General features: G+C 38.6%; 3 protein-coding genes across 3 annotated transcripts; 1 reads left to right on the forward strand and 2 right to left on the reverse strand.

The window, feature by feature from the left end:
• Nucleotides 1-9,622: 9,622 nt before the first annotated feature.
• Nucleotides 9,623-10,035, reverse strand: K441DRAFT_6087 (uncharacterized protein). Its single transcript, XM_067645480.1, has one exon. It carries the CDS (start codon nt 9,986-9,988, stop codon nt 9,698-9,700), a length of 291 nt encoding a protein of 96 aa, XP_067510383.1. The 5' UTR covers nt 9,989-10,035; the 3' UTR covers nt 9,623-9,697.
• A 10,428-nt stretch (nt 10,036-20,463) lies between these two features.
• Nucleotides 20,464-20,748, forward strand: K441DRAFT_506501 (uncharacterized protein; the record flags this gene model as incomplete). Its single annotated transcript, XM_067642058.1, has 1 exon — nt 20,464-20,748. A coding segment is annotated over one exon (285 nt), but the record flags the coding sequence as incomplete, so codon positions are not given.
• Nucleotides 20,749-21,087: 339 nt separating this feature from the next.
• K441DRAFT_6099 (integral membrane protein-like protein) lies at nt 21,088-22,524 on the reverse strand. The gene is made up of 3 exons (XM_067645520.1): nt 22,297-22,524; nt 21,785-22,210; nt 21,088-21,727 (listed from the first exon to the last, which is right to left on the reverse strand). Exons 1-3 carry the CDS (start codon nt 22,432-22,434, stop codon nt 21,344-21,346), a joined length of 948 nt encoding a protein of 315 aa, XP_067510385.1. The 5' UTR covers nt 22,435-22,524; the 3' UTR covers nt 21,088-21,343.
• Nucleotides 22,525-24,345: the final 1,821 nt, after the last annotated feature.

Below are 24,345 nucleotides of genomic sequence, written 5' to 3' on the forward strand. Positions count from 1 at the left end.
TACGTAGCGTAGGTCACCTAACTGCCTACGGCCCGATAGATAGCCCGGCCTTTACTACCCCTTTCTTTCTCTTTTAGTAGACGACGATAGAACACGAATAAAGAACTAGAACTACTTATTGCAATTACAGTACCCCCCAGGTGATACCGACAGGTAGTAACTATATTAAGCTTTATAAAGTATTATACTTTTACTAAGTAGTTAAGCATTTCTTAAAGTAGAGGAATTAGATATTAGTTTTAAATTATATTTATATTTAGGGCTTAATAATTAATATAGAACCTTAAGCCTTTTTTAGGCTTTTTAATAAATAGTACAGGTAAGGTAAATAGTAATTAACTAGGGCAAACAAATCCTTTCTCTAGGTGCTCTTTAAGGTATTATTATATTATAAGTAGCTTTTCTTGTAATATACCGTATAACGGGCCAAACTTTAGCATTATACTAGGTTTAAGTTCTATTTTAAAATTATACTTGTCTTAATATAGGGGTAGTTAGTTTATAAATTATTTCTTAAACGTATTAATTAGATTGTAATATTCTTTAAGTATAAGAGGTTAGGGGTTAATATATTGCTTTAGTTCTAACGCCTTCTTAATATCTTTTAGTGTTATAGTAAAGATCTTATAGTCTCGTTTTTTTGCTAATAAATAAAAGGGTACAGCTTGTATTATATAAATTTTAAAGGGTTTTAACATATTATCTTCGCATTCTTTACCGTAATTAGCAGTTATAACTTTATTATATTAGTTTAGGGTTTATAGTAAAAGTAATTTATATTATATTAAATTTAAATAGTTGTGTGTATATTTATAGGGTAAGTAGTATTTTAAGTAATAACTTTAGCAGTAGGTTATACGGAATTTTAGTATTTTTTTAACCTAGCTAATTAAAGGGTTATATTGTTTTAGCTATCTATATCTAAGTATTACCTTATAATACTTTAAGGGTATTATAAATAGGGAAATATATTTAAGGTATTTGCCTATCTATATCTTTATAAAAGCGTAATACGTTAGTTCGCTGTATATTAAAGGCTTGCTATTAAAGCCTTATAGGCCTTAAGGCTTATTAAGTTTCTTTAAATTTAAGCGTTAAGTTTTTGCGTAGTTTATATTAATAAAACCTATACTAGTAGCTCTGCTATCTATAAGAATTTATACTTTCTTCTATTTTCTAAATATTTAAATTTTACTAAGTATATTAAGGGAGTTGTGTTATATATTAGTGCTAGAAAAGCCTAAATACTTATACTCTTCCACTTCTTATCCTAAGGCGCGACTTAGCCCTAAAATAATTCGTTTTCCGAATTAACTAAAGGTAAGATGCTTTATAGCAACTAAGTATAATTTAAGGACTAAGAGGAACTATATTAGACCTTTTTAAAAGGGTAAGTTTAGTAATTTCTTTAAATATATCCCGTTTTACTACATCTAAAGCATTCTCTATTTATAGCTTATATTCTTTATTTATTGGGTTTTAAGGGTATATAAAATTAAGTGGTATTAAGGTCTATAGGGTTATATATAGAGCTTTTAGGTCTTAAAGACGGTTTATATTTTAGGGTATATACTAGTTTATAGAGTTTTAAATATAGGGTATAGTTAGCTTTAGGGAATAAGTCTGTTTGTTATATTAAAGGTCCTTATTAATTTATTAACATATTATAGTAAATTTCGGTAAGTCCTTTAGCAGTTCTCTACCTACTAACTATACTCTAATTTTATCTAAAATAGCTTAACGGAGAGCAGTAACTCTAGCGGCTTTATTCCAATCTAGTTTACTAATAAGGCCTAAAAATTCTAAAAAGAAGCTAATAAAGTCTTAGTTCCGTTATTATAGGTTTTTAAGTTTAGTAATAGCTGTGTATTTACGGCTAGTATTATTATATATTCGTTCTAATAGAGAGATAAAGATTTAAACATTAATAAAGGTGCTATTACGGAAGAATAGGTCTATAGTTTATATAGCGTCTTTACTTAAATAAGATATTTTATAGCTAATCTTGCTAGATTTAGTAGGGTATTAGTTATAGTTTATTAAAAGTTTAAGATGGAGCTTAGTTATAAAGGGACATAGGTTATTTTAATTTCTATTAAATATTAAAGGGTTAGGGAGCTTTTTAGATTTCGTAATAGGTACTAGGTTTATTATAGGTATAGGTTAAGCTGCCATTATTAGTTTAGGGTTTATATTTAATAGGTCGGGTTTATATATAGTTATTTTAATTTCTTTTATAGGTATTGCTGTTAGGGTCTTTAATATAAGTGCTTTAAGGTTACGGAGTTCTTTATAGATTGCTCCTATTAATTGCTAATACTAAGCTTCTAATATCGCTCGCTATTAGGCCAAAGCATCCGTAAAGGACTGTTATATTATAGTTAACTATTCCCTAACTAGGGCTATAATGCTTATAGTTAACATAAGGGGTTTAAGTTCGTTTGCTATTTTAATAGTAGTTATTTTTAACGCAACGTAATATAAGGGCGTAAAGAGACTTTAGGGAAGATTTAAAGGAATAATATAAATTTTATCTAAATCTAAAGGTATATAGCTCTCGCTAAAAACAAGACGTTATATAAAGAAGAGAAAGGAATAACAAGAGAATTATATAATTAAATAGTTAGGGGCTTGGTGGTTAATGCGTGCGTATATACGCACGCGGTCTTTAATGGACTTTAGTAAAATTCAATTAATCTAGTAGAATTTAGTTAAAGCGTTAGAATTCATCTATTGAGTGTTTTACCGAGACATTCCTACTGTAACTGAGCTAGTTCCGTTACAGTGTATAAGCTATTTAGCTATTACTTCCTTATAAAAACTAATTATGTGGCTAGGGGAAGGTAATTAAAACGTTAATTAAAGATATATATAGGTTAAATTATACCTTAAACGATGCTATAGTATTAAAGAACAACGTCATAGACGTTCTTAATAATCGTATAATAGCTATAGGTGCTATTACAAAATGTCCCTTCTATTTATTATATAGTAAAGCTACGCCAAATATATAGCATAGGACTATTAAATTTAAAAGCATATATATTAAATTTTAGGAGATAAGTTTTTTAATTAACTAATTAATACCTTAACCGTATTTAATAGCCTAAGGATAAATATAAAAATAATACGTTAGTGACGTAAAGGATTATAAAAAACGATTCTAGATTATATCTTAACAGTTAAAGACAATAGTAAGCTAAGGCCCTATACGTTAAGCTATATACTAAACAGTTCTACAAAACTATATTAGAAAGACTAAATTATCTATAATAGTTGCGATTAATTATAGACTAGTATAAAGGCTTAAATATAAAGTTATATAAAAATTAGTAGGTTAGCCTAGGTAGTTACTAGTAGGTTTTTAGTAGGCTTTAATAGGTTTTTTAGTAATCCTTACATCTTTTCTCTCGTTATATTTTTTCCTTACTAAGGTTTTTTAGGAGTTTAATATAGTGGTTAAATAGATAGATAATATATAGTAGTATACTAATATCTCTTCGAACCCCTTTTAAGACAAGCCCTTATAATCTCCCTCCACTATAAGGTAATGGCAATTAGGGGCTAACTATAAGAAGGGGTGGGGCAATATAAGGGATATTATTGCAGTTACCTTAGGTTGCCCTTAGGACAACCCCTAGACACCCCTTAAATAGTTGCTAGTTATATATTAGAGGTATATGCCTATAGTATATAGTCTCTACAATCCTAAAGGCCTTACCTTCTTAAGGATATATCTCTCTTACTAATTTATTTTATTCTATAATCGTGTTCTTATAGCCCCTTATTTATAAAGCCCCCTTATATATAACCCCTAGTTTATATTAGATTTCTTAAACAAATTTTACTATATCTTTAAAATTAAAAATATATTTTCTATTATATTTTACTTTTAGACTAATAGCTAAACTAAGATTATAAACTAGTACCTTAACTAGCGATTATAACCCTTTATAGACTACTATTAGGATAACTAGTTAGAATTACTGCCTATAATAGACTACGCGTAGCTTATACTCCTCTATAACAGTATAGGTATATTACTATTTAAACTACTCTACGGATATACGCTATAAATGTCCTTTAATTAGAATAGACCTACTAAACCTATTACGACCTATAAATGCCTTATCTATAAAGAAGCCTAGATATTTATAAAGAAAATATATAAAGCCTAGGAGACTGCTTAAGCAATTATAAAAAAGGCGTAAGAGAAGAAGAAATCTAATATAAACTAATATTATTATAAAATAGACTTCTAAGTAGGAGATAAGATATAGGTATTAATAAGAAACTAAAAAACTTAAAGGCCGAGCTATAAGATAGACTACTAAATAGCCAGCCTATATAGAATTCTTTATATAAAAAAGGGCATTCTTTTAGGGTTAAGCTACTAGAGTTAATAAAGATCTACCCTATCTTTTCCTTAGACTAACTATAATGGGCTATAGACGACCTATTACTTAGGTAGTATAATAACCCCCTACTACTAATCTAGATTGCGGAGGATAAGAAATAGGAAGTTAAAGAAATCCTAGTAGTTAAGGAGGTCTATAATGTCTTAAAATACTATATAAGCTAGGTAGGCTATAATAACGACTTAGAATAGTATCTTATATCTAATTTTAAGTACTCCCCCTATAAGCTATAGGATTTCTATCTAGCCTACCTAAACCTCCCTAGACTACTACGTAAATTAAAAAAACTAAATTAAATGCTAGGAAGAAGGAGTAGATAACTATAACAACTTAGATAATAATAAGGAGCTTAGATAACGCCTAAAGGCAGGTTTTTTTTTAAAAAAAAAAGGAGGGGTAATATAACGGTGCTAGGGCGCGTTACCTACCAAATTCTACTATGCTTCTGCCATATTCTACCAACCCTAACGTCTACTAACTAATTAGGATTTTCTATCCCCAGGATGGAAAATCGCTATTGGCTCGTTTACTACTAGCGCCTTAGCGACCCCTTTATATTTGCGTTAACCCCTAAGGGCCTTCCCCTTCTTCTTCTTCTTCTTCTTTTTCTTTATTAGGTAAAACCTAAGTAAATAGTTATATAGCCGCAAGGTACGGGCGACCCTAGGGCAACCTAGGGGTGACTCGCCCGTAAAGTATATGCGCTATATATACCTAGGGAAAACCCTTCCTACTTCGCACATAGACTCCTCCTTTTCCCTTAAGGATCCGTCCCCGTCCATATAATATACCTATTATTCTATTATTAGACTCCCTATCCATATCCTTACCTTATATTTAAATCCTTACTAATCCCCTTAAGAGGATAGCTGGTTTAATTTTTCTATAATACCTCTAAAAAGAAAACTAACGCCTGCACCTAATAGTAATATACTAGCAATATAACTATAAAACGCCTTAGGATCTAATGTAGATAAAACCGCTAGAAGCATATTAGTAGTATCTAAGCCACCTTCTAAACCTTAAAATAATTAGACATTTATAAATACTAGAGACTAGTTTAACTTATATACCTAAGCTTAATAGGAGCTTAGTAAGGTTACAAGCGTTTTACCTAATACCGTTAATATAAAGGAGCTAGATAAGCTAGCTAAGAAAATAGCTAACTTATAAAGCATTATCGATTTAATAAAGCCCTCCCGTTACCTCTTTAGTAAAGAGTATAAGTTATATAGCGAACGTATACGCTAAATAAATCTTAACATCCTAGTTAAGAAGTCACTATCTAATATTAGCGGTACTACTTAACAGCATTTTAACTGGTAAATTGCCGTAGTTAAGAACCAATTTAAGGTTAATAACGCTAACTATAACTATAAGCGACGNATNCGCTAGGCTANTAAAGGTNTTATAAAAGAAAAGACAATTACCTAACTAGTTTATTACTAGTTAGGTATTAAGGGTAAGGGTCCTTTACTATAGGATAAGTTTAANACTATAGTCTAAGACTAGATTAGGAACCCTATAGTAAGACGCTTTAATAATGCTATAATATACTATATAGCTATTATAAAGGAGAACTAGAGGTTTAATATCTTCCTAGCCCGTATATATAGCTTAGAGGACCTCTTCTTATATACCTCTTTTATTAATCCTAAATAATAGGTAGACTTTTAGTTCTTAAGCCTTCTAGCCTACCTATAAGCAGAGCTCTTCTAACAGAACTTCGCCTAACGGGTAAGAACCGCTAAGGACCTTTTTGATAAAATCCGCTATATAGAGTAATTACTTAATACTATAAAGCTCGCGGAAGATTGCGTAAGTAGTAGTAGTAAATTATTATATATAAAGCGCGGTCGCAGTACAGGCTTTATAGAGTTAGGTTTAGGGAATAGAACCTAAAAAGGGCAACGCTTTAAGTAAACTCCTAGGGAGACTACCTAAAAGCTAGACGGCTTAGGGGACCCCCTAAACGCTAGCGCTACGCACGCAAGTTAAAGGACCGTAGGCGGCTACTATAAGGAATACTAGAAGTAGACTAATAAAGAGAAGTTAGCTTAGCCTTTAGAAAACTTAAAGCCCTAGTAGCGTATCTCTCTTAACTATAACTAGGGCCCAATATAAAGGGAGAGAAGAAACGTATTATAGTATATATTGCGATAAATACGCCCTAGGGTAAAGTCCGCCTATATACTTTATATAATAATAAGTACCAAATTAACATTATTAATTAAGACGTCGTCTATAGGTTTAACCTACCTATACGCTATACGCTATACGCTATACGCTATATTTATATAAACCTATTACACGTTTTTTTAATAGTAACTAGATAATAATCTAGAATGCTTATAATCTAATAGTTACTACTAGCGACTCCTAGGGTACCTCTCGCACTATTAGCCTGCAGACCTTTTAGGGCGGCTTATTTAATAATTATAATATAGTTTTTAGATAGGATTGGCTTGCGGAAGTAGATCTATTAATTAGCTTCTATTCTAGATAGTTTATCTAAAGTACTTTAGACCCTAAACGCCTCTAAATAGTTACCCTTAACGCTTTCCTAGCAAACACCAAGGCTAATAAAATAGTCTATTTACTATAGCTAGAAGACTTCTTCTTTACGCCGGTCGTGAATATAATAGAGGACCTGTTATTACTAGTAGCGAGTACCCGTATAGACCTTCTGGACGTAGAGATACCAATTATAAACATAGTAGAGGACCTGCCGTTACTAGCAGCGAGTACTGCCAGAAGAAGCGCTCGAAGCTCTGGCCAAGTTACTACCTTATACGGTAGATTTTGAACGACGATTAACTGCGCTAAAGCCTCTCGAATAACTGGTTAATTAATAAACTCCCTCAGTATACGTTCCTTCTGCTCCTTAACCTTTTAAACTTGGGGTTCACCTTGCTTTTAAAATAGGCCCTTAAGTCTCTGCTTTATAACTTTCTTAATTACTAAGCCCTGCTCCTTAACGGTAATACCGTGCTTCTTATGTAGATGCGTACAAATATTGGTAGTAATTACCTCTTGCTAGGATATACACTCAGCACAGTACTAATATCGCCTGCCGTTCTTATTCTTAACTAGCTTGCCCTTACGAGGCTCCCGTGCATAGGACCAAGTATTTATTGCGCGAATCTTTTATTTTTTTAAGCTAGGTGGGAGAGAACCGGAGGATTAGTTAGAGGATAACGCGTTATAGTCTTCGTCGGTATCAGCGTCATCAAATTGGTTGCTGTTAAGCTTAGATAGTTCAGATTAAGTACTAGAACTACTGCCATAACTATATGTGATAGACTCTGACTATAGGGGAGCTATAGTATTGCGATACTGGTGGTGTTGGGGGGGGGTTAAGTAGAACTTTGAAAACGATGGGGGTATCTACGCAGGAATCCAAAATATTGAGTTCCTATGTATTTTTAGGAACGACCGGCGTAGCATTGATACTATATAATCTACCTTAATATTTACAAAAGCTATATATATATTCATAAGCTTATAAATAATTCAATTTATAAGGGAAAAAAATATTCAATGCATATTATTCGTTATGAATGAATAAATAAAAATATTCTTAAGACCACTAGTTATCTAGGCTTAAAGGGTCCTTTACTTAGTAATATAAGAACGTTTAAGCTCTTTAAGAGCTAGGGTAAGTTTGCCCTTAAGGTACTTAGCCTTAAATTAAATATAAGACCTTATAATAAATTAGATAAGATACTAAACGTCTATAAGGAGTAATAAAACGTATATAAGTACATTAATGCTTAGATTATAAATTTAATAAGAAAGAAATTTTACTATCTAGCTAACGCGTAAAATATTTTATATTTTATATTTTATATAGGTAATAAAATAGTAAATTTTATTGTCCCTTAATATAATAGGGTTCTTTACTAAGGTTACTTATATTCGCGACTAGATTTAATTAAATATTTATATTAACCTAGCTTTTTTAGTTAGTTAATTTATTAATAACCTAAGGACTAAAATTACTATATTAAGGGATAGAAGAATAGGTTTATAGTGCGCAACAAAGATACTAGGAAAAATACTTTATTTACTATAGCTAAGTAAGAGATTCCTATAGGTTTCTTATTACCTAACGTATAATCTTAGTCGAAGATTTAAATATCCTTAACTTCTACTAAAAGCTTTAACTTACTACTAAATCTTGCTACTAAGGTAGTAAGCTGTTAGCTAGCTGGAGTCTTATAGCTCGCTGACTGCTTACGTTGTCAGCCTCTTGGCAGCGACGCTGTTAGCGACGCTGACTCTTGGACACACTGTAATATCCTCAGTCTATCCTCCCGAGTATGCATGTAAATGAGAGGAACGTCGCCCAGCTTAATTGAGGAAAGGGACCCTAATCCTGGGGTATTAAGGGGAACAAAGTCCCTGAAATCAGTGAAGTGCCGCTGAAAAAAGCAAAATTGTTTGCTCTCAATCGCAGATCTACTCAATCAGCTTTGCTCCAAAGGCCTTAAATCTTGCCAAAAGGTTACATAGCACGAGCAGCGAATCAAGCGTTGCTCAGGCATCCCTTGCCTCCAAGTACTAGATTTTGAGAGCACCGGTTAATATGTTCGATCCCGGAAGCTAATTTACGCAAATTTACTCGATCGGTATCCTCAAACCGGGTACTAGAACTCCACCACAGAACCTTCAATAAACGCCTAGATCCTATCACCTAAAACAGAGTCAGATGCACTTCTTTGCCTCCGACTACTAAGTGGTTTTACTAAAGGAAAAGACATCAACCAGTCCCATATCAAGGCGAAGGTGAGTCATTCAAGGGGCATAGCACTAATTTATAGAACGTAGTGTTGTGGTGTGGGCCATTGAAAATCACCTGGCTCTGGCTAAACGCCTCGCCATCTCCGCAGGAAACGCTAGACATCAGTCCGCCGGTCGTAGGAATGGAATGAACCGGTTCAAACTCTCATGGTAAACTTAGAGCGTGCAGGCCGTACCACTACCGTCATGCGCTGCAACACTAAGAAAGCACAAGGCTAGCCGTAGGCAGTTACGAACACTGGAATGGCTCATCAGCTGTAAGCTAGTATGCTTCGAGGGGGGACTTGAGGGGCTGCGAGCTTACCGTCATATTACCTTTTCACAATTCTCTGCGGCCGCATCTCCGAACCCTCCGTAGAGGGTTTCCGCTTGGCCGTGCGGCGCGTAGACGCAGCCGTCGACCGGCCCATACACAAGCGTGTATCCTGATACGATGGCCACCATCTCTACGGCACCAACTGTCGGGGTCGTCGTCGTCATCGCCGAGGGTACAGTAGTAGTGGTAGTGGTGGTTGCGATCGATTCAGTCTTGGGGATAGCATCTGTGATGATAGACGTTGCGATAAAGTGAATGGTGGCGCAGGGAGCGATGGGCACACTGTGCTGATAATGGGTGAGACTAGCTTGCCTAGGCTAGATAAGAGAGCGTTTTGGCCTGTCGAGGCTGCTCTCTTGCCTACGACGTACTCGGTTTCTGTGCCTGTGTATTGATTTATAGAAGTAGTGGCGACATCGGTCGACGTGGCTGTGTAAACCATTGTATACATGTTCGTAGCTACGTTCGTACTGAATCCGTAGAGGTATTTTTCACACGAAAAGCTTGTCGTAGACTACCTCCGCGAGTGCGCACGCAGGAGTTGTTCGTTACCACCCTATCTGCATACTTGTAGATCTTCGGAGTGCATCAGCTATCCTTTAGTAGTCAGCGAACTCGACCCTTGTTGTTGGGATTCCTCCAAGACGAGTAAGATCTCGTGATTGAATGCATAAGGTGGCGTTTCGAGAACTGTGATATAGAGATTACAATTGATGTTGGCTGAGGTAAAAGTGGCTTGGAGTTTAGTGATTAGACATGTAAGCGATATCGAAATTTTCGATGGTTTTTCATGAAGCTGTTCACCTGTCCCCAACCAGGCATTATTAAGACGCTTGCTCCGAGCTGGACTTCCCAAGCCACTATGACGGCATTGATCGTATCCGTTCCTGATAACTAGTAGGTTAGATACGACGGACCCATTTGATCTGTCGAAGGCATGATCTTCTTTGGAGTAGAAGGTTGTTGCGTAGGATGATGACAAGGGAACGAGAGATTCAATGCCGTGATGCTAGGTAAGGCGGAACTACGGCTGAGCGTGGACTACCTATTTCGGCTGACTTGGAGGTGCAACCAGTGATATTAAAATCGAAGGCCTTAAGTGGAGATGATGACTGAGGGGGTGCTCGACAGGATTGTTGATGGACAACCACAGTATGAAATTGATGGCTCGAGCATAGTTTGTACCATCTCAGGTTGATGTAACCATCGCCCAAACCTTGGCCACTACTGCCGCTGACTATAAGAATAAATGTACCTATTTATTCATCTTTCAGTACACCAAGCTCACTTCTCACCATTCTCACCACTCTCACTCTCATGCTCACCTAGTATAGCAATATTACTGGCCGCGTATACGCACAACTTGCAGATAAATGTATACGCGTGTAATTAGAAGCTCTTTTACCGCGGTAAGTATAGGTAGAAAGCTAGGAATAGGCCCCAGATTAAGAGTCACTATTACTTTTACTAAATAGGGGAGGAATGGTTAGATCTTTAAGGCTATTAGCATCCTTAATGCAGGCTTTACATATACCTATACTATTACCCTCCATAGCTAGGCCTATTTAGAACTATTACTCCTTATAATAACTGCACGTCTCTATATATTTAGCCTATAGTATACTCTTAAACTTCTTAATTCGCTCCTAATTAACAGCCGAAATAGGTAGTAATATAGCTATAGTCGGAACTTATTATAAGAAAGGTGGTATTAGCGCTTAAGTAGGTATAAGAGCTAGTTCCGATAAGGACGTATTTAGGTCATCTAAAGTGCTTCTTCTACTATATGGAGCTTTATCTATAATATATAATGGAGGAGTAGGCAAGTAAGCTTTACCCCGCCAATTAAGAATACGGTACTCCCGTTATATTGCCCTAATTATCTTCCGCTGTTAAGCTATTTTAGGGGTATCTTGGCTATTCTGGCCGTAAGGCAGGAAGGCGTTCTCGGGGTCGTTTTTAGGTTAAGTAGTTCACTAGCGCCTTATAGAATAATTCTTAGTAGTAGAACCTAGCCCTATAAAAGCCTTCCGCTTTTTTAAACTAGATATAGAGTTCTAGAAAAGTAAGTAAAAGTAAAAGTAATATATAGGGAAAACGTGCCTTTGACTAAAATAGCTGGTATAGCTTTAAAAGCTTCTTTAACGGGCCGTCTTTAACAAAGTTAATGCGGGGGTTATAGATATGGCACTTAATACACTTAATTGCAGTAGGCTCCGCCACGTTTATAATATATAGTAGTGTTAATTAAGGTGTCAACAGAAAGGAATACTGGAATATTTTAACGTTTGCGATATTTTGATATTCGTCACGTGGATTCTGCCACAACTTACCGCGCGCTCTTTTTTGTCTAACCAATCAGAAGCCGGCTTGGCGAGGGTTTGAAAATTCGAACCTAAAAGGATAGACCACTCGTACCTCGGGTCAATAAAAATCCGAACCGTGTACTAGACCTTCTTACGAAGATCTTGCCAAAAGCGGTTAGCGTCTTGGCAAAGTAAGGCTTGGCAAGAAGGTCTGGGAACGAGACAACGTCTAAGCTTGCTAAGGTAAGGTTAGACTTACCTTAGCAAGCTTAGACGTGATTCCATTGGTGCGGATTTTCAATTGGTCCGCAAGCTAACTAACTACGTTTATGCGAAACCACTGGAATCACGTCTGAGCCACAATTCCAAGGTTTCTTAGGCGCTCCGACAATACCTGTTACAGTGCTGCAATGAAGTAGACTGAATAACTACGTTGTGGTATAAAGAGGGGAAGAAGGTGGAAAGGGGGTATTGTATACAAATAGTAGGGCCAGCCGCTAAGTCGCTAGTGGTGGGCCAGCTAATAGTAGGGAATAGTACGAGACAGTATGAAACAGTATGCGTTAGGTTAGTGCCGTGATAGTACTCCTCTCCCCTAGACGGTTTGGTCCCTAAACTAAATAGATAACTTAAAAATAGGCAGTATACGGGGTTGCCTATTTTCTACCGTAAAGATATTAGTTTTGCTTACCGCCCTTAACCGAGCTAATGGCGATTTTCTATGCCGGGCATAGAAAATCCTAATTAGTTAGTTTAGTGAGTAAGGTTGGTAGAACTTTATACCGCCACCTAAATTGGTCCGTGTGGCGTTTCTTAGTGAGAATTTAGCTAATTAGATAACTTTAACTGCCGGTCGAAGTTCTATAACATCTTAACCACCATAAATTTTAATGCGGTGGTCGGCCGCGACCTTAGCATAACTTTTCCTTATCTTGTGCCTAGTTTGGGGGTCTTGGCTTCTTAGGGTGTTACTTATAGAAGCGCTATATAGCTTATTCGTAACCCTTTAGGTCTTCCTTTAACTACTAGGTTATATCCTTATAATATTTCTATTTAATCTTATAAGTTAGGCTCTAGGGGTCTTTATTATATACATTAAGGATTTTCTTAAACTCCTATTTGTTTTCTATATTGCCGTTATTATCTCTTTCTACTACTCGTCTTTATATATTACAGCGCTCTATAGTATTAATATTTGCTTGGCTAGGGATCTTTTTAGTAGCCTAGAGGCGGACCTTAGATATATAAAAGGATTTGTTTACTTAGATGTGGTCTAAAAAGTTTACTATAACTGCCCTTTAGTATACTGCAAGTACGGGGTACAGGCCGTCCCATTTATTGTCCTATTTCTTCTTAGGTCTATTTATCTTTATATTTTTTAAGCTAACTATAACTATATCACCTTCGTAGAATAATACGCTCTCGTCCCTATGGGTATTAGTATTATCTTTATAGCGTTACTATAAAATCCAGGTTAGGGCCTTAAGCTATATTAATATCCGCTTAAAGCGGTTAGCTATAAAGTCTACGTAAAAGAACTTCTTCTTTACTTGTGCTAATAGTATTAGTAGGCGGGGGCCAGCAGGCTTAATTCTAAGGTAAGGGTTAAAGCTATAGTTTATAAAAAACGGGGAGATGCCTATGCTTTTATTAACTTGGTTATTTGTAGTAAACTTAGTAAGCGGTAAGTAGTTAACCTAGTTATCTTATATAAAGCTAATAAAAGTATAAAGGTATTTATTTATAGCGGCGTTAATAATTTTAGTTTAGCCGTCTGTTTTTAGGTGCTAGGCTAAGCTTAGTCGCAAGGTTGTCTTAAGGCGTTTACTTAGTTATCGCTAGAAGTCGCTAATAAATTATATGCCGTAATTAGAGATAATTATGCTTAGTACACTATAGAGCTTATATACGTTGTTAACAAAGCCATTAACTAACTCCTCTATTAAGAGTCCTGTTACTAGAATAAGGTGTTATATTTTAGTTAGGCGGTCCATAATAATAAGGATATGTTTATATGCCTTACCGTGGCGTTAGTATACTAGCAGCGTTGTAATATAGTTAATTAAGATATTAGTTTACGGGTAGGTAGGTAATTTTAGTGGCTTTAAAAAACTAAATAGGGTAGAATGGGGGGTCTTAGTGCGAAAGTATAGGGTATAGTCTTTAACGAAGGTAGCTGTAAACTGGGAGATTCCTAGCCACTAGTATGTTTGGTTTAAGAGGTTAAGAGTTTTAACCCGGCTAGGGTAACTAGTAGGGCCGCTGCTATAAAAGTAATGGGTAACTTTTAGGTAGAGGTCTAGGGCGTTAGGGACGAAGAGATATTGGCGGAAGTAGATCTGTTTGTTAATAATACTATATTCTAACTTATCGCAATAAAGTAATTTCCTAATTTTCTTTAGCTAACGGCGAGCTTTCTAATTATATAGGGCTGCCACTATATCTCTTGCAAGTTCGTTCTCCTGGTATTTTAGTTAAATTAACTTATTTAGTAACTTTTTGGCTATTTTAGGGTCTAAAGCGGCTACGAACTCTATATTGTTAGAGTTATAGGACTTATATAGTAATTTTTTTAAGATTATAGGGTTAACTTTTTAGGGCGGTATAACGACTTAGGCTTGGTGGCGGAGGCGTTTATTATTAGCGTCCTTAGGCCTTATTTTTAGTAGCTAGCTTAGGGCGTTAAGGAGCGTAGCTTTACTGCTGGGTTTATATATAATTATAAAGTTAAACTGTAAAAAGAACTCTGCCTACTAGATTTAGCGCTAGTTTAGCTGCTTGGTAGTTATAAACGTCTATAAGTTTTTATGGTTGGTAATAATTTTAAACGGCTTCTTAGTCCCTTATAGCTTAGGACGCTATTCCTTTAAAGCCTTAATAATAGCTAGGAGTTCTTTATTATAGATCTTATAGTTATATTTTGGCGCAGAGTGCTTTATAAAGAAGAATGCGACCGGTTTTAATTTTCCGTCGTTATTATACTAGGAAAGGACTCCGCTAAAAGCCTAATTTAATACGTTTATCTCTACCACTGTTTTCTTTATATAGTTATAGTATGCTAGTACTAGTGCTAAAGTAAAGGCTCCCTTAAGGGCCTTAAATAATTTGGCTTATTCTAGTCCCTATAGCTATTTAATATCCTTCTTTAGAAGTTTTGTTATAGGTATAGTGATAGTAGAGTAGCCTTGGATAAATTGTTAGTAAAAGTTCGCGAAGCCGAGAAATTGTTATAGTTCTTTAATTAATATTGGGTCCTTCTATTTCTATAAGGCCTATATCTTCTTAGGGTCTATGGTTATGCTATTAGTTAAAATAATTAAGCTGAGGTATTTTATTTTAGTAGAGTAGAACTTAGACTTATTAATATTAATTTAAAGTCTAGCATTACTGAGTTTTTGGATAACTTTATTTATATGCTTAGTATACTTAGCGCGTGTTTTAAAAAAGATAAGGACGTTATTAAGGTAGGCAGTGCAGTAGTTATTAAGGGCGTTATATAGAATATAGTTAATATAGTTTTGGAATGTAGCGGGTGCGTTATAGAGGCTAAATGGTATAACTAGCATCTTATAGAGTCCGAACTGGGTAATAAATGCTATAAGTTACTTATAGCCCTTCGTAATCCGGATCTGGTTAAACGTAGCAATTATATTAAGTTTAGTAAAGTACTTAGCGCTATAAAGTGCGTTAAGTGTCTCGCGGATTAGTAGTAGTGGGTATTAATTCTTAATAGTGACTGTATTTAGGCCTTGGTAGTTATGGTAGATTTATATACCGCTATTAGGCTTAGTAGCGAGGAGGAGTAGTATGGTAGCTGGTAAGGTCGATTCGCGGATAAAACCCTTATTTAGTATCTTATTAATTTACTTCTTTATATACCTAAGTTTAGTAGGTAAGAGTGGTTTATTTTTATAGTATGGGGCTTAGTTTCTAGGGGTAATCTTAATTTTATAGTCCTATGGTTGGTAAGGGGGCAGCTTATTTATATTTTTAGGGAGGAAGTGCTTAATATATTTACTAAACTCCTTTAATAGGCGTTGTAGAATATCTTCGCGGGTTAATCCTGGTTTACCTTTTAGGAATTTTTTAATATTGGTGTCGACTATCTTCTAATATAAAAGCTTGGGTTTAGTTTTTAGATTTGTCTTAAGGAAGTTATAGAAATAGGGGGGGAGCGCTTTACGGGCTTCCTTTATTATATAGTTGCCTTTTACTAGCCGGCGGAAAGACCTTTTTAATAGGTTTGGTACTTCTATTAGGCCTATAGGTAGCTCTTTAAGTAGCTATTGGTGCTTATTTTATTTAACTAGTTTTACTAGCTTTGCTATATAGATCCTTATTACCTTTACGTTTTTTTACTTATAGAACTGGGTAAAATTAATAGTATAGGTGTATTTAATATCGTCTAGGTTAGGGCATGTCTAGCTCTCTGGTGCTACGGCTAGGCTGGTATAGCTTAGTCGGCCTAGGGGGGCGGAAACGAGGCGGCGGCCCTATATGGTACGCGCGGGAGATGGGTGTAAGGTTAGGCGTTACGGTGGCGCGGTTTCTATTATTTGGGTTTTGGTAGTTTTATAGCTAGTCCTTACTATAACGCGAGCTATAGTGTGCGTATATAGTATATGGCTTAGTTTTAGGTATTGGGCTGGGCGGCTAGGGTTTAAATGGTGCCTAGGTTAGGGTTAGTTTTTTAGTAGTAGCGGCGCGAAGTAGACCTTCTTTCTTGGTCTTAGTAGGGCTGGCTAGCCTATCGTTTTGGTCTTAAGTGCTAGGTTAGTCTAGTTTTCTATTATCTTGTTTCTTTGCAGCTATATAGGCTCCCCTTTATTAGGAACGTCTTTTACTATTAAGGCTTTGTATATAGTCCTAGGCACTAGGCTTAGTAGTGCTAAATATCCACGTAGGGCGTCCCTACTAACGTTGGCTATCCCTTACGGGAGGCAGTGCTTAGAGTAGTAGTTTAAGTTAAAGCGGATTTTAAGTTTCCTAAAGCTAGGATAGGGCTCGTGCTTTTGAAGCTAGGGCATACCTAGGATAATTAGGGTAGTGGGTGAGAGTTTGGTAATAAAAAAGAGTATAGCTTTAGTATGGAGGCTAATTAATATTTAGGTGGTGAAGTAGTCTATAATAAGCGAAGTTGGGATGCTATTTATAAGGCGCAGTGGCCTAAGTGCTAGTAGCTTCTTAGTTATAACGTTATACTTTTTTATAATAGACTTTGCGTTGGTAAATGCTATTATAGTACTACCGGAGTCCACTAGGCTTACTATATTAATATAAACTTAGGGGTATAGGTTACGTAATAAGGAGAGTTAGGTTTAAATAAGGATTAATTTCTTATTACTGTTTGCTAATCTAAGATTAAGTAGTAGTTTACTAATAGAAAGGACTAATTGATTTAGTAATAGGGACCTAATCTTCTTATCTTCCTTCTTATATAGTTTAGACCCTTAGGCGCGACTTAGTTTAAGGGTTTGCCTTTTAACGACTGGGGTATAGGGCTGTTTTAGTGGGGTGGTCTAGTGTCTATCTGGCTAGTAGTGTCTGTTTTTATTTTAGTTGGGGTATAGGAAAACAATACCTCGCTAATGACGTAGCTGTGTTCGTATTTGCTAGCGCGAAGTCGCTAATACTAGGCGTTGTTAATAGGTTGGGCTCCTATATAGGGTATAGTTTAAAGTAACTAAGCTATAGGGTTAAAGGGGGGGGGTTATTTACTGTGGCTATAATAGGCTTCGCGGTTACCGCGTCTATAATAGACTCTATAATTATTACGTCCGCGGTTATTTATTCGCGTCGTTTAATAGGGTGGTATTAGGACTAAGTTTGCTATCTTAGCGGGGTTATAGGTATCCTTTTAGTGGCTGGGNAGGCTATAGGTAAGGTATAGTCTATTATTAACGCGGCGCTTACGCTCTATGTCTAAGATTTTATTAAGGTTTATAGGTTCTCTAGTTACTACTAGGGTTAGGGTTAATATAGGGGCAGGGGCTTAGGTAGGTAGGCGGTAGTTAGCATTCTTTTTAAGGTTGGCTTAGTGTATATGGTTTGCGAGGTTTTTAGTAAATATATCTATCTACTTACTCTAACCTATATAGTTACTATTATTAATTTTATAGGCTAGTTTAAGTACTAGCTCTTTTATCTTTAGAGAGATAAACTTTTAGAGTAGGTTTACCTTTTATTCGTCTGTCTTCTTAGTGCGGACTATTAGCTTGTTAAGCTCTTCCTTTTAGGACTAGTAATTACGCTTGCCTTAGGGGAAATGGTTAAGCTTGTTCTTTGCGACCTAGGTTATATTAAGGACCTTATAGTAGATAGTAAGGTCTTTAAGTATATCTTCCTTAGTAGGCCATTTTTACGTAAATATGTTGTTTAGGTTCTTGTATATAAGCTCTAGGCCCTACTTAATAAACTTATAGGCCTTGTCCTCTAGTATGTCCGAGATATAAAGGATCTGGGACTAAACTATGTTAAAGTAGTCCTAGTCCCGGTCGAAGACTCCCTTAATCTTAATGTGCTAGGTCTCGAAATTAGCTTATTATTTTAGTAGGGTGCCTTTTCCGCTAAATATTGGCGGGTCTTTAGATCTCCGTTTTTTTTGCTAGGTTACTACCGTTGTTATAGGGGTTAATTGTTTTAGAATGGTAATAGTCTTTGCCTAGGAGTTGATAGTTCCTATCTAGGAAGTAATAAGGGCACTAAGGTTTTCATTAGCTTTCTTATTAGTAGTGTTTGTGTTATATATACACTATAGTCCTACTTTAATATTATTAAGGAACTTATTAGTATAGTTAACAAGGGTAAGGTAAGCTTTACTAGGCTTAAAGGTCTTAGGGTATGGTAGGGAGCGGCGGATTATCCACGCGATATTAGGGTATGTCTCTGTAAATAGGTCTGCGAAAACGTTGCGGGGGTTCTAGGTTTTGGCCATTTTGGCGTCGTTGGTGTCGCCCATTTAGGCGCTAGGTAAAAACTAAGGATTGTTTTAGGACTATACTAGGGACGTGTTGGTTTTAGCAGAGGTGCGCGTAGGTCGCGATTGCTCTAGGGCGGAGGTTAATTAGCTAGGGTATAGGGAATTAGTGATCGCGATGGGGCGCAAATTAAAGATACCACAAACTGTCATAGTGCTGCAATAAAGTAGACTAAATAACTACGTTGTGGTATAAAGAGGGGAAGAAGGTAGAAAGGGGGTATTGTATATAAATAGTAGGGCCGGCCGCCAAGTCGCTAGTGGTGGGCCAGCCAACAGTAGGGAATAGTACGAGACAGTATGAAACAGTATGCGTCAGGTTAGTGCCGTGACAATACCCATGATTTTTCCTATATTCGCGGTCGAATTGCTTAACTACAACGGCTTAAAATACTACCAAAAGTTGATCGATTAGAGAGACGACCTAATATTTTATAGATATTGGGTCTAAATTAGCCCACAACCCCCCAGAGTTAAGATCATTTTCGTTAAAAAAAAAAAAGCGTTATTAGGAATCCCGTAACTATATATAACTTTATTAAACGCTAGCTAATATATATAAAACTCGTATAGATCTATAATAGCCACCCTAAAGAACCTATTATAGCCTGGCGGACATATAGCGTCTATATTATAGTGTATAATATACTTACTAAAACCTCATTATGCGCCGACTACTAAGTTATAGATATTTAAACTAGCCTATAGTATATTACTATAAAAACTTATTATATAAAAAGGTAAAAGGTTAAATAAGATACTAAAATAGTTGCTATAGTATTAGGTGCTGTATTACAGACGTATAGAGTACCTTCGGTAGTTATTGTTTGGGTAGGCTGTACGGACGAAGCTCTGCGTGCGGAGGCTCTGCATAAAGCTCTACATAAAGCTCTGCACAAAGCTTTTATATAGAGCCTCCGTAGTAGAGCTGTCGTACACAGAACCGTCGCACGCGGAACCGTCGTACGCAGAACCGTCGCATGCAGAACCGTTGTACGAAGAACCGTCGTACGCAGAGCCGTCGTGCAGAGCCGCCTCCGTACGCAGAGCTTCGTGCAAAGCCTCCGTATGCAGAGCTTCGTGGAGCTTCGTGCGGAGCTTCGTGCAGAGCTTCGTGCAGAGCTTCGTGCAGAGCTTCGTGCAGAGCTTCGTGCAGAGCTTCGTGCAGAGCTTCGTGCAGAGCTTCGTGCAGAGCCTCGTGCAGAGCCTGCGTAGGCGAATCGCCCGTTCGGCGGCGCTTTCTGCTTAACATCGCGGGGGCTGATGGGGTAGATATATTGATCGATTATAGAGCTGCTTCTGCGGATTAATTTAACGGTATTTCTAGGATAATAGCTGCCGTGGGGGGGTAGATCAATTTCGTCCAAGAAGGTGACTGCTCCACATACAAACAAAGTCGGATCGCTTAAGAAATGCTGGAAAAGTCTCTCAGACCATAGAATCAACTTTTTGACAAAAAAGGTTAGCGATATCCGCTTGCGGATATACGTATGTCCGCTAATTGATTCTATGGTCTGAGCTTGCTGAGGTAAAGGTTAGACGTGATTTTGCAATTCGGAAGACGGCAGAGGTTATTCCAACGCTAGCTAAAAAATCACGTCTAAGTTCGCTGAGGTAAAGTTCTGCCCGGAGACGCCCCGCAAGATGGGCATCCCATACTCCCGCGAAATAAACGCTGCCTTTGAGCAAGTCACCCCGCTCGTTGCCGCCGGCTTCAAAGTCCTGCGCACGACCAAGAATATCTCCATCTTACTCGCGGTCATTCAGGTCTTAACCGTCGTCTTTCTCGGCATCATCGCACTCATTCTAATCGCCATTCTGTACTCTGTGAACCCTGATCTTGAGAATGAGAGGAGGCAGCTCGTGACGCCGTTCTTTCGGTGGCTTGCGTCTATTTCACTGTGGTCGTTCTGCAAGAGTTTGGCTGGTGCGACGCTGGCGTTGGGGACGGTTGTAGTAGTAGGCTGGTTGGTTTGGGAGGAGGAGAGGGTGGAGGGGGAGGATGCGGATTAGGATGCGAGTGAACTTGTCGATGAGGAGACTGAGAAGGCGAAGAAGAACACCAAGAAAGCGAAGCAGGACAAAACTATTCACACTCCGGCTGATCACTCACTAGCGACACCTGAAAAATACAAGACCAGAAATCCTACGAAAAAGTCCATGCATTGAGTGAGCTAAAAGTTGTTCTTTACATATTCCAGCAACGAACGGCAGTTAGTACGTATATGGAATTACATTACACATGCACCGGATAATCCGACCCCCAAAAAAGTGATCAAAGGCTCGCGGCTATATTCCAAGCTCACAACAATAAATCATAGCCGCTTAACCAGCGGGTAGAACAGGATAATTTGATGGGTTCTCAAAAACCAAACTAGCCCATAGAATGGACTAGTCCACTAAACGCCTGTCCATGAACACGTACTCGTCAAACCCCTGCTCCATCCCTTAGTGTCCCACATGACCGCGTCTGCCACATATAAAGAGAACCCTACAGATATTACTCTCGGAACTATAGGCGGTTTTACACCTTAGTCTGCCGGAAGGGCTCATAGGCCGAATTTTGCGACGGGCCGCTGTGCGGCACGGGGTTCAGAGGCAGGGTATCCTCATGGCCGTTTCGTGCGCCCAGGTACGGGCTTGCGACGCGCTCATATGTATATGGCGTCTTCTCAACCACCATCTTCTTGCTCTTGTTCGACTTGCCAGAGCAGCAGCACGTGCTGAACAGCCAGAAGAGACCGGCGCCCAGCGAGAACGCAACAGCAAGCCAGACGAGCGCAAGCATCTTGGTGCCGACGGAGCCCTTGATTTCGTACTCCTTCAGCGCCGTCTCGAACGAGCCAGCGAGAGCACCGTATAGCGCTGTCGAAGTGATGGCGGCCGCGGTGATGAAGATGGAGGACGCCTGGTACGCTGTGTTAGTATTCTTCGGGCTGGTGGAAATGACTGGAAGGAGACTTACAGTTGAGGCAATGGTGGTAACGAGGCTGCCCCAGCGGCTGAAGATGGCGAAGATTCCAAGCACGATCTCGGCAAGGGTGATCCAGAATGCAAGTGTATATGCCGCAAACATCCACTTGGCAACCTTCTCGTATGCACTTAAGCCGTTCTGGAGCTCCTTGGGGAACAGTGTCTGCACGGTCGTGTTGCCCAGATCCCACACCTCGATGGGATTGAACCAGAACGCCGTCTTGCGGGGCGAGCAGTAGGTGACGGTCTCGACACCCTTGTCGTCTGTGTCACCCTCGCAGTAGTTCCATAGACCGACCTTGTAGAAGTCCTTGAGATCTTTGGCTGAAGCAGAGTTCTTGAGGGCGTTGAGGAGCGTGGAGTCGACGTTTTCGTTTGGTAGAATGTTTGGATTTTCCGAGAAATTCTTCGTATCAGCCTGGATATCTGTTAATATGGCTGCTCCCATTCAAAGCCAAGTAGATATATGATATGTTGGACAGAGGAGAGGGTTGCGAGGCTTACTTTGAAGAAGTACAGGCTGTTCTGGAACGAATTGTTCTTGTTCAGCTGGCCTGAGAGGGCCAGGCACAAACATAAGAGCGAGGCAATGGTCAGAGCCATTGGCGTGAATATGCACGCGAATCGTCCTAATTTGCCCATTTTTGCGGTTTGGGTTCTCTTTTCTTCCCGTGAGGCAGAAAAATCGTCGCCTTCTTAATGCCTCGTCTCTCAACTAGCGATCGTGAAGCGGATAACCCCTTTGTGACGCACGATTAATCGTAAACGCGAAAAGGAAAAGAGAGGTCGTAAAAAAGTACGAAACACGCAAGTGGATAGAACGATGAGAAAATTCGGTCGAGTGCGACAGGCAGAGGCTTTTTGTAGGAGTGGCACAAGTGAGATGAGGAGGGCACAGCTGAAGAAAGTAGGGTCTGTGCAGAACCGGGAGATGTTTGGGCTAGCCACAGCCTCAAAAAGCGACGAACACTGCTCTACCTGGTCAAAACGATAATCAGATGGCGGTGCGCCTCAGATCCTACGCTTCCCGGTCGTCAGCAGCAGATTTTAAGCTTCGACTATGAAATATTATGCTGCCCTTAGGTAAAATATCCACATAACGGCTCTTGGTATTTGCACAAGCCTCAAGCCTTTAAGTTTTGGCANCATGCCTACCGAGCTGTTACGCCCTCTCAAATTCTTGGGGCAAGCTTTGTGTTGCCAGCGACAATGCCCTAAATAGTGGACCCTGCCCGGCGACCCTGGGGCATTGAACAAACAAATTAGACAGCGATTATGCAACGCACCCCCTCAAAATAGATGATTGCCCGACACCCTATTCCTTGAATACCCTCAAAATTTCCCTTAACTCTAGCACGGCACACACGGGTCGGAGAGCGCGCTCAAGCCCCACACCTTGCCTTGCGAGGGAGACGGGCCTCGCCAAGCATCTTCTTGGCTAATAATAGAAACCCTTGGAAAAAGCTGACTTAACTGCGCACTTCTCCGCAGCAAGCGAACGAGTCCTCGTCAACCACATGTGGCCAATTACGTGGATTATGGCGAAGCCGTCTCTCTTTGCGAGGAACCCGAACCGTCCACGAATGGGTCGCACTACATCCAGCATTGACAATACCACCCAATACCACGCAAAATTTCACGATAGACCTGTATTAGGCAGTCTTGTAGTACCTCATATCACAAAAGAAGTTGCAAACTGAGCTGGAGCCGAAGAGAGTAAATGCAGATAAGTCTTATCGGATTCTCTAACAACCCGGCTTACGGGCCGCGTGGCCCCCTCTCCCCGCCGTCACTCCACCAAACACATCGGTTTTCCCCTTATCGCCTCCGACATGACCAAAAGCCTTCATGTCGTGTTCATTCGCGACAAAATCCCATTAGACAAAAAAACTTGACGATCCGTGAAGAGCATCACGTCGTGCCTCGATAACCCACTCTCCATGCATAACAAAAAAGAAAAGTTGTAGCACAAAAGACCAGATTTAAGCCTTTCGCTGTACTGTTTGTACCTCAAATAACAAAATGAAAGCGAGTCGCCAGACCAGAACCAAATGTCAACGGTAGAAACAGCGCAATGCGTGCATGCGCGGGTAGAAGGGTAATAGCCGTAAAACACACTTCGAAAAAAACTGAGCTCTTCGCGCCCCGCAACAAATGCTGAAGACAAGATAATAGTAAATGAAAACGCCTGCCAGGCGAGTAGACCGCATGGTAAAACAGTTTCAACAAACCTCAAAAGTAGAAACAGAGATCATGTAGATACCAAAAATACGAAATCCCTGCAGATGCGCCGTGTAACTCCTTTGCGCCGTGGACCGATAGTATGCTGATATCAATATGTTTAGCGTACAAGAGCGTATAGGCTACATATGTGGTATCTGGATGGTGTTGGTATATATGAAGGATCAGTCCTTGTCCAAAGTGAGCGGACTGGATGTAGCCGCCGGAATCAAGCACTAAGGATTGATGGCCAGATGCGGCCGCCAATTGAGGCGTATTGATAGAGTGCTTTGAAGTCGACTGTGTCGAATTAATGAGAGAGGGTGAAAGCGC

This window comes from Cenococcum geophilum (genome assembly GCF_001692895.1).
Source record: "Cenococcum geophilum 1.58 unplaced genomic scaffold K441scaffold_1, whole genome shotgun sequence".
NCBI classification, from domain to species: Eukaryota; Fungi; Ascomycota; class Dothideomycetes; order Gloniales; family Gloniaceae; genus Cenococcum; species Cenococcum geophilum.